Below are 10,591 nucleotides of genomic sequence, written 5' to 3'. Positions count from 1 at the left end.
GAGAGAGAGAGAAGGGTAAAGGCGTACGAATTGGGCCGGGTTTGCGGTTACAAAGCGGACTAATAGGTTGGGTCAAGTTGGGCCACGGGCCCAATCCTGGTCAGATTTGAGCCGGGAAATTTCGCAGATGTCCTATAAAACAGGTGCACGAATCATAAAGCAACATCGATGGTTCCTAAAACAACACATGGATAGATATCATTTCCTACGGTGAGCATAAGGTCTGCAAACAACATTTGTCATTTGAATCTGTTCTTCCTCGCTTCCGAGTTGCTGCGAGGATCGCACGCCTGTTTGCTTCTCGCCTCCTCCACCTCGTAGAATTCCTCGTGGGAGTAGGAAGAAGAACACTGGGCATGACCCTCCTTCCCATTTCCGTCCACGTTGTCACCGACGTCGTTGCACTTGGAACCATCCACGCCGCTGCCGATGAATCCGGTGGAAGCATCAGAGGCCATGGAGTCATCGTCACTGTCCTCGCTATCGTAACCTTTGTGCTCATCATCATCATCATCATCATCCCCGCCAGTGAACTCCACCTCGCTATCATCATCGTCGTCGTCGTCGTCGCCGCCATCATGATGCGTAGGCGAAGAAAGATACTTGGTCCACCCAGAATCGCAGCTGCTAAGTTCTTCTGCGTCATCTCCGGTGAGTTGGGAAGTATTCATGACTACGACTACAGAAGAGGAAGAGAAGACACCAACAGTGGATGGCTCCATCTTCTTATATAGGCAGGGAAAGAGAAAGCTCACTCAAAACCAGCTTCATCGAATACCTGAAGACCGAACTCATCTTTGAATCATCCGACAGTTTTATCAGTAGAAGAACAGCTTTACAGAAAGAGACAAATCAGCCATCACACAGCACAGCAGAAGCAGAAGAGATGAATGCACAGAAGCATGTAAAGTTACATCTGTCGTCAGCTCTTTCTGCCTCGCTTATCATACTCTCAGACAGGCAGCCAATGCTCACCAGCATTGCTTCTCACGCTTGCCTTTGTTTAATGCATCCCATATGGAATTCAGGGATTGCATTAGGTTTGTGAAGGTGTGATCGTCAAAAAGGTCTCTTGCATCAGACCTCACATCTGCTTGTCTTCCTAGCTTTTGTGGAAAAACAAAGACAATGTGGCGAACAATGCAGAGAGAGAGAGGGATTATGGATGCGACGTCAGCATGAGCAGTCTGCTATTGTTCATGTTGATTGAGTTAGGTATGCCAAAACCCTAATAGTTTATGGGTTCTACTACTTGTTGTCGACACAACTGAGCTAGTGAACATACTTGGATAGACTCGGAAGCAGAAGAACACATGTCAAAGTTACTGTAGGTGTGACATGCCCCCTGAAACTGGGGTACCCTCCCAATGGGTTGTCTGAGAAAGGTGGACCATTGGCCGAAAGCTCACTCTCTGGCTACTTGATACTAATTACCCTATCATGCTCAAGTTAGGCAGCTCACTGTCAGTATTATTTCTTTTCTGCTAAATGTTTTGGAGCATGTGACTCTTGATCATTGCAGTCTCTGTGTGTGTGTGTGTATGTGAGAGAGAGAGAGAAGAGAGAGAGAACATGGGATGGTTCATTAGTTTACCTACACATGAACACAAGAATGTTGGTTTTTTCCTCTTTCTTTCCTTCTGACTGCACTGCAAAGAAAAGCTTTTGATGAGTAGGAATGGCAGGTCAGTGCTACACATTGCATCACTTCCACATGGAATCTTTTTCACTATTCATCTCATCCAAAACTTGTGAGATCACAGTATCTGACTTGTCTCTGACATGAGCTACAGTTGAAGCTGTCCTCTTCTTCCTCCTGCAGAATGACATCTCTTCGTCTCTCGTAAGACATGTTAATCATGCCCTTTTTGGTTGGAAACATACATCAGAACGGATGGGCACTACTGGATCTTCACACTAAAAGGAAATCCTAATGAAGACGATGTCCTAATTCTATATGATCCAAATAATTCTCCAGTGGGTCTACTGCATCCAAGTCAAGGATAGAAACAAGACACATTCTTCGTTGTGGTGTGGATGGAGGAGGAGGCTTAAACTAGTGGGGGCACTGGCAAAGAGGGAAGAAAAAGGAGATCCAAAGGAAGCTAATGGAGGTGATCATCATGCTCCCCACTGATCAATAGATGTGGATATAATTGAAGCTGCCGGGATGCTTCCTGTTCCAAGCCCACCGCAGACAAAACTATGGGCAGTCGTCCCCGTCGCTGCTGCAACACAGTGGAAGCATGGGGCCATGGCGTTAACGCCCACGAGCCGTCACTTCCAACGACCCATAAGGCCACGGCCATAACCAGCAGTGCATGCATGCACGCATTTCATCTGACACTATAATGATCTCGGAGAAAGAAGGCAACCCTGGTGGTTCTGCACATCAGCTTCTGCATCTGCTCGATAACCCTACTGTTCTTGAACAAGGTTTACGTACGGATAGAACAATCAAAAAAGTAAGGTTTACGTACGGATAGAACAATCAAAAGTAATCTTATATGTGAAGTGACAAGCACACAAGATTCTGGTTGTATCTTATGGAGATTGATGTTCTTGGCCAAGATCACCTCAGTAAAAACACTTTTTCTTTGGAAAGACTCAATATCTGATACCAACATAAAAGAGAAAACTTGATTCGGTTTCTGTAGGTTGAGCATAAATCTGTAGCCTTTTCTTACAGATTAGACAACAATTAGGATTGGTGGTAAAGTATGTGTCTTAGCCACAAGCAATTCTGAAGATGGTAATTCCAATCTCATCACCCATCACATTTCTTGAAGTTTCATCTTTATCATCACCTTCATCCAAATTCCTTAAAGGAGTAGTCATATCTATTGATATATGTATGTTGGAGAGTTGATGCGAGACATGTAATCTAAACCAGTAATGATCTGCAAGGAAGAGACTTCATGCAAAAGCTTAAAGCTTCCTGGAAGCCAATTTAGATCAGAGAATAAAGCTTCATGGCATTCCTTGCCAAAGTACTTTTGTCAGAGAACAGACAAAGAGACTCTCTCTGAGTTATCACACCTTAAGAGTCTAACTCAAGTTTACATCTGCCGCGAAGGGAAAGGAAAAGATAGAAAGAGGGAACAAAAGGAGCAGGAGATTGCAGTGTCATGGTTCTTGGCAGAGAGAGTTCGGCTTCGCTATGAAGGAAGGTGTGCTCTCTCCAGCCATGATGACCACGAATCTTGGCTCCATGTCCAGAGGAGCAACCAAGACCTTCTCAGGCAGGCTCGACGCCGCCGCCGAATCCCGGTCGCCGGCGGACTTCCGGTGGGAGCACGCAAGCACCACAAGAGCTACTGCTATAAGGATCATCATGGCTCCTAACCCTCCAAAGAGATAAGGAAGTGGAGTGCGCCATATGTTGGATCCGGTCGAACTCGATGAGCTTCCAGGCCTCATTTCTCCTTCTCCTCTTCTTCTTCTTCTTCACCTCCTTTCTTCCTTTGCCGTGTTCTTAAGCTTCGTTGCGTTGGGCATTTATAACCGAGAACATAGTGGCGGTAGATGCAATCCAAAGCAAGGAAGCATCCTTTCTGACCTGGTCCGGTGGGTCACTCAGGCTATGATTTGGTGGAAGTTTCCACTTGGTTTTGTTTAGATTCTATGCGACATAGGAAAAGACTTAGAATCGATTTTCCATGTTTCTGTTCTTGTAATCATCTTAATACGACAAGAGATCTACAAAGTAATTGCTTTCTGAATCTTTTTCTTTCATTTTTCGGGTGGCTGATGACAAAGGGATTGTGTATTATGGACAGGAAAGAGAAACTTTCTCCGCCATCATCTTTTGCTCGAGTGTCAAAGAGATTATGACTTTCCCCCTCCATTATCATGCATCTCAATCAGCTCCTCGGTGGAATCCACTGCCTGCAGTCGATGCTTCCGCGTACAACCTTTTCCACATGATCACTTCCAAGAACACAGTGTAACCCATGAAGACTGCCTCCAGAAGAATGCATGCCTCCTGTTCCTTGGACAAACAAGGACAAAAGCAATTTTTGTATGTTCGTGCACCCAAGCCAAATGATACCACAGGCAACCTGAGAACATCCTCTTGTTGCCGCATCCTGGAAACATCGTCACCAACCCCACTTAACATCTTTGAGCCACCACATCCAACAACCAAAGTCAAAGATTTGAAGCCGATGCTGAACATAAAGAAGGAAAATTGGAGTAGGAGACTTGAATTGATGTTATGATGCATGCTCTGTAAAGCATCAACAGATGCACACACACAGAGAGAGAGAGAGAGAGAGAGAGAGAGAGAGAGAGAGAGAGAGAGAGAGAGAACCACAGTTGATGTTAAGATTTGCATGGTGGAAGCCATGATGTCAAATGCTGTGCACCCCAAAAACCAAGAAAGTATAAGGAACAATGCACACCAACAGCCAATGTGGAGCTCCATTTCTACCGTCTTCTTCATGCCAGCACATGGAAATCACCGAGCCCACCGAACGCCTCCAGTGCGCCGCGCGCCTCCCAGCAATCGAAGAAAGGTGGAGTATCTTTCTACTTTAGAAAGCTAGTGGGCAGAGACACCGATGGAGAACTGTGGGAGAACCTGTTTTCATTGTTTCCTTTGCACTGACTACATAATTAGAATGAGAATAAATCGATCTGCCAAACAAAACAAATCAAACCGGCAGTGCAGAGAGATGGAACATATTCACCCCAAGTTTGAGGATATGTTCCCAAGGCTTTTTAAATGAAATGGCTAAGGCATCTCATCATGAAGCTATGAGAGAGATGGGTTGATGATTGGATGGGCCACTCGTTCCTATGATGCATCAGATGCTCAGTGCTAAGCAAATAATTAGGAATGGTGAGTTGTGCCATATGTTCATCCATGTCCCTTTGTTCTGTTCTTCCTGTCACTCAAAATATTAATGTGGCATTTGTGATGGCAAGAGATGTTGCATTGGCAACAGTATTTTGCTGTCTTGTGGCAACATTGTTTTAGTTATTTATCCTTCCAATTGGCATAGCATTCCTTTCTCCTGACATCATGTTCTCTTTCTTTTTTCATTGGCATATTTCTGTTCATCATCAACATCTCCCTTATGATACAAAATAGCCACAGAAAGAGAAAGGGAGATGATAGATAGAGAAGACAGTGTTCCCTTGTAGATTTGTGTTGGTTTAATTGCACTTTGAAGTAAAGTACTCTGTTCATAATACTCTATCAAAGAAACTATACAGAATTGATGTTTCAGACTTTGTATCAGCCTAAAAAGAAAGTTACAGTAAGGAAGAGAAGTGTCAGATTGATCACTCAAGAGAACTGCAATTTACAATCTTATGACTGAATTATATCATCTGTTGAATATGAACCTGTCACAGCACATGGTAAGAGCTCCATCTATTTCCCTACAATAGCAGACAACTCCCTAAATCATTCTTAACACTCAAAAACATTTAATTCAACCAAACACTCTGATACTATCTGTACAAGCTCCTCATATAACATGCTAATTATGCTTGTTTCGATCATCATCATCATCATCAGTCACCTTGGTCCCGAAAGCTCTATTGCATCGATCAGCAATGAGGAGTCGTCCGTGATGTCGGAGTACTGTTCGGAGAAGATCTCAGGCACCTTTAGCTTGTGAGCTTCGATCCTCCGAGAGGCCTCCCATCTCTCTGCAAGGCCATCACCTTCGAGCATGCGAACCACCTCAGACATTTTGGGCCGGTGGCCTGGAAGGTACTGGGTGCACAAGATCACCACCTGGATGATCTCTTCCACCTCAACCCGATCATAGTTGTTCTTTAGGTCCCTGTCCACCAGCATGTCCAGGCTCTTCTCTTGGTGAATCTTTCTAACCTGGCACCGAAAAATTGGCATCAGCAAATGACAAAAATTATAAGCTTTGATGCCTTTGGAACGTGATTCTGGGGTAAAGGGACGTGTCAGTGGACATGTATCATCCTTACCCAGTCGAGAATGGCACCTTTCTGGTTTGCTGCCTTCCCGAATTCTACAGCTCTCAGACCAGTGATCAGTTCAAGGAGGAGGATTCCAAAACCAAATACATCTGTTTTCTCGGAAGACTGGCCTGTCGATAGATACTCTGGAGCTATATGTCCCACAGTTCCACGCACAGCTGTAGTGACATGTGAATCCCTGTGATCTAGGAGCTTTGCTAGTCCAAAGTCTCCGACGACAGCCTCACAGTAGTCGTCGAGCAGTATATTGGCAGCTTTTACATCCCTGTGGATGATCTTGGGGTCGCATTGCTCGTGCAGGTAGAGAAGCCCCCTTGCAGCTCCCAAAGCTATTCGTTTTCTGGTACTCCAATCTAATGTTGGTTTCGCTGCACGACAGACAGCAAGGAAGAAAAGAACAAGCTTCTGTTGTGTATCAAAGATAAAGCATGACATCCGCAAATCAACAATTACAGTAGTTGTTTTGGTCAAACATAACATATATCAATCAGCAAGTGGAGGCATATCTTTTGTACTTCCATGGATGAGTTCATGTCCTAAAAGTAGGAAGCTTAAACTAGGACTTACCTTTGAGTCGGGAGGCAACACTTCCATTTGACATGTATGGATAGATGAGAAGCCTCTCCGTAGCAGTCATGCAAAACCCCAGCAATCTAAGGAGGTTTCGGTGCACTGCCAAGCTTATCATTTCAACTTCAGTTTTGAATTGCATCTCACCGCCTGCAGCATTTCCATCCTTCAGCCTTTTGATGGCTACCAAGGTTCCATCTTGCAGCTGGCCCCTGTACACATTTCCAAAGCCACCATGTCCTAGTATGTTTTTGCTGCTGAAGTTATTTGTAGCAATCTGAAGCTCTCTGAACTGAAACCTCTTTAAATTGCCAAGGCTGACTTCTTCGTGGTGTTGGTCTGAAAACAGTATGATTGTTACTACAAGAGACTACTGACTTATTTTGGAGGAAAGCAAGAGATCAATGAGACTGTGCTCAAATTCTCTGATTTGAAGCTGGAGAAGGGATCAATTTACCATTGACATCGAAGAAGATATGTTGGTCGCGCATTTGCTTCCACCAGAGGAGAAGTCCAAAGCCAAGACTAACCAAACAGATGCTCCCAAAGGTAGATCCAAATACAAGAATCAGTTTGTGACTTTTGGACCACATCGGGGTTGGAGAATCTTGAGAGAAAAATAATTACGATCAGCAACAGAACAAGGAGGATTCATAAAGTCAAAATCAGTCAATGAATTCAAAAGAGGGTGGGGAGGGGAGTGGTTGAAATTCTCAAATGGTGAATGAAGCTTAGAAATAATCGATCAGCTTAGTGCATAAAAGATTAAAACGGCGCACATCTTGTCATTCTGACATGTTCTAACACCAAACAAATTGTTTTATAGTAACAACAGAGAGCCATTATGCATAACACTCATATGGAAAATTTAGGAATGAAAATATTAAAAAAAAATCATCTCACAGATCTTATCAAATTATTTTTTAGGCAATGAGATACCAGCTTCTGCGCACACAACAACAGTCCGGAACTGCGAATACAAAAATGTAGCTATATAGTTTATTTTTGATCTCATTGACATTATATTGGCATAGATGGGTGCTAGGAGATTAAAAAAATTAGCATCTAGCTACTGGACTACAAAGAACGCAAATGATCATTTAGTATCGGGAACCATCAAAAGAATTACACAGTTAGCAAGGCCGTGGTGGCAGTCCTCCGTCTCTTACTTCAACTCTACCTCAGTATAAAGATGCAGAATTTTGAAAGAATGATGAGGTTAACCAGTCTCCAAAGTCCTTTCCTGATAGATTAATGGCAAGGTCTAATTGATATGAAATTAGAACAAGGAAAACCTGTACGGAATTGGCAACCGGAACAGAAGACCGCTGTCCTATAATCTCTAGTGCACCAGCCATGTTAAATTCCCGTTGGGGTGACTTATTACCCCATAAGCTTAAGCTTTTAGATGAACGGGCAATTGTTATAACTTAATAAATGAGACAAACTCTTTTTTCCATCTGAAAATTATGATAACAGTCCATTGCAATAGATTGCACATATCACCATGGTCATATGGAATTTAGCGTTCAAATCCTGACCCATGCGGCCGCAGAAATAATTGGGAGTAATAAGACAAGTCAATTAACTTTAAACTATAAATTTGCAGATAAAATAATACTCTGAGAATTGTTAATGTTGAAGGACATTGGCATAGGCATCATTCCATAGCATTTTTGCTCCGAAGCTGATGGACAAAGTAAAGGATTTCCGACAATGCTGCAGAAACGTGAAAAGAGCTAGTTAAGCCAAGAAACTGCAAAAAAAATAGAGCACAAACTGCTGAATTTAATAACTCTTTAAGCCTAGCAGAGGTAAATTGACGATAATTTGCATCTGAATTCCATTATCTAAAACTTTAATGATTGTAAAAACAAAAGAATCTAAAAAGAAAATACTTCAGCCGCTGTTTGAATTGCCACTTTAAATAATTTATGCTTAATACTAATGCTTTTGATGTAGCACATTTAGGATCCGATGAACAACACCGACATTGATGATAAATCAGGTTGCGAAAATCCTAAACGGCAATGGAGAAAAGTTGGCAGTGCCTATGAAAGAAAAAGGGAGTTCTTAGTGCAGAGGTGCAGCTGAAAATTGAATGTCTCACTTGAACGTTCTTGCCGGAATCTTAGGTATAGTGCCACTCAGATTATTGTAAGACAAGTCCCTGAAGCATGAAAACCACAGCAGCCACATAAGTCACAAACAATGAACTAGAGAAAGAACCTGGAAAGATCATATGAACAAACTTACAGAAAAGCAAGTTGTGGAAGATCGGCCAAAGATTCAGGAAATGCTCCAGAAAGGCTGTTGTTATTAAGCCTCCTGTTCTCAGCTCAAACAGATAAAGAAATTACCGGTCAGTAAACAGTACTTCAAGGCCATAGAACCTGAAAATAGTCTTGTTTTCACACCCCTGCTCACATGTACTGAAGATTGTTCAGATTGCCCAGTGAGTCAGGGATTTCACCAGAAAAATAATTGTTGGACAGATCAATTGTTTGAAGCTTGGAGAGCTTCCCAATTTCTGGTGGTATGGGGCCAGACATGTTATTGTTCTGCAGGAACCTACAGAAACAATCCCAATCACTCAGGGTCACAAGCAAGAGGGAAAGGAGAAAAATGTTCTTGAATTAAAGCACCAATAATTTATATAACTCACAGAATTTTAAGGTTTGTCAAGTTCCCTATGCTTGGAGAAAGTGTACCAGATAGATTCTGGCTTGGAGTTGCTCTGCCACAAGTGTTGATAGACCAAAATTAGTTCTACAGTCTGAAAGAGAACACAATTCAAACAAGTACGCATGCTTTGCTTGCCACTGAGAGAGAGAATCAATGGACTTGTGGTGGGGGACTTACAGGCCAACGACCAAGTTCTCAGGTGAGCATGTCACCATAGTCCAGCTGCATGGATCAACAGAGTCCTGGTCCCAATTCTCAAGAACACTGTGAGGATCCATGAGAGAGGCCTTTATACCCATTAAAGCTTGCACTGAAACAGGATGACAACATAACTGATTCAGATGGGTCACTCCCACTGGAGGCAGGAAGAAGAGAAGAATCGGAACCAAGAGGGGTAGAATACACACGCAGTACCTTCAAAGTTGACACCTTTCGGGGAGAGCAGAGCTGTTCCAGCAGCCCAGAAAAAGAAGAAGGCCGACCAAAAGACCAAGGTGCTGCACTTCTTTGCTCTCATTGAACTGTACCAAAAGAGCACCCAGTGGCTCAGCTTAAGAGAGTGAGGGGACGAACTCACCGATGGCCTTCCTCTTCTGCTCACTTCTGAATGCTAGCTCAAGCTCAGGGCAATGGGCAGCCTTCTCTCAGACCTGTAAGGTCGAGAGCCATGACCTCGATAGAATGGAAAGAGGGGTGAAAGCTTGAAGGAAGAGGGGAGCATAACCATGCCTGCCACTTGGTTTTGACAGATAAAGGTGTCCTGTTCAATGGAAAAGCGGATCACAGCCGAGTCTTTCACCATCACAGGGAATATGCATGACATGTACAAAGACCAAAAGCTAGATTCTCCCTCACTACGTCTAGGTGCAAATAATATCTGTATCTAAAAAGCATATCACAATAGTAACATCATCAATCTAAATTATACCTGCTCCAGGATCTTAAACTATGATCAATCCAAATTGTACCTGCTCTTGAGCAAAATCTGACAACACATACATCACCACATCTTATGGTCTAATTTCATGGTTTGCAATAAGGAAATGGTTCAAGGAGTCAATATAGAGAGAGAAAAGTATGCATGTTAATGGAACAACGTCTCACTCTGGGAAAAGACAATGGAACTTGGTGGTGTGTCAGATGGATCACATGCTTGGGAAGTGCGTTCGGCACAATTTGATGATGAGAGGAGATAAATTCCACAGTAGCAGGCACAGAAATGGCATGGAGTAAGAAAGATGATGAACCATTGGCATCTGAAAACTATATAGGAAGCTTCTAAATCTCTGCTTAATCTGCACGAAAGGGAGCATGATAGTACAGGGGAGCTGAAACTTGTAAGACTGGGTTATGCCATCATCCTCATCCT

The 10,591-nt window shown here is 43.1% G+C and overlaps 2 protein-coding genes across 3 annotated transcripts; both read right to left on the bottom strand.

Annotated features, from left to right (window-relative positions):
* Window positions 1-239: 239 nt before the first annotated feature.
* On the bottom strand, window positions 240-722 carry LOC135618031 (protein SOB FIVE-LIKE 4-like). Its single transcript, XM_065118931.1, has one exon. The coding sequence runs from the start codon at window positions 720-722 to the stop codon at window positions 240-242; it is 483 nt and encodes a 160-aa protein (XP_064975003.1).
* Window positions 723-5,293: 4,571 nt separating this feature from the next.
* Window positions 5,294-10,362, bottom strand: LOC103990499 (protein NSP-INTERACTING KINASE 1-like). 2 transcript variants are annotated; one of them, XM_065116324.1, is made up of 12 exons: window positions 10,151-10,362; window positions 9,637-9,982; window positions 9,400-9,554; window positions 9,203-9,274; window positions 8,965-9,108; window positions 8,794-8,865; window positions 8,648-8,707; window positions 8,159-8,256; window positions 6,995-7,144; window positions 6,535-6,876; window positions 5,956-6,335; window positions 5,294-5,845 (listed from the first exon to the last, which is right to left on the bottom strand). In XM_065116324.1, exons 3-12 carry the CDS (start codon window positions 9,519-9,521, stop codon window positions 5,528-5,530), a joined length of 1,758 nt encoding a protein of 585 aa, XP_064972396.1. In that variant the 5' UTR covers window positions 9,522-9,554; window positions 9,637-9,982; window positions 10,151-10,362; the 3' UTR covers window positions 5,294-5,527. The 2 variants fall into 2 exon arrangements, with proteins under 2 accessions (XP_064972396.1, XP_009407942.2); XM_009409667.3 differs by having other exon boundaries at window positions 9,400-9,532.
* Window positions 10,363-10,591: the final 229 nt, after the last annotated feature.

Source organism: Musa acuminata, chromosome BXJ2-7 (genome assembly GCF_036884655.1).
Source record: "Musa acuminata AAA Group cultivar baxijiao chromosome BXJ2-7, Cavendish_Baxijiao_AAA, whole genome shotgun sequence".
NCBI classification, from domain to species: domain Eukaryota; kingdom Viridiplantae; phylum Streptophyta; class Magnoliopsida; order Zingiberales; family Musaceae; genus Musa; species Musa acuminata.
The sequence above is the reverse complement of the archived record's forward strand: the minus strand, read 5'-3'. Positions and strand labels throughout refer to the sequence as shown.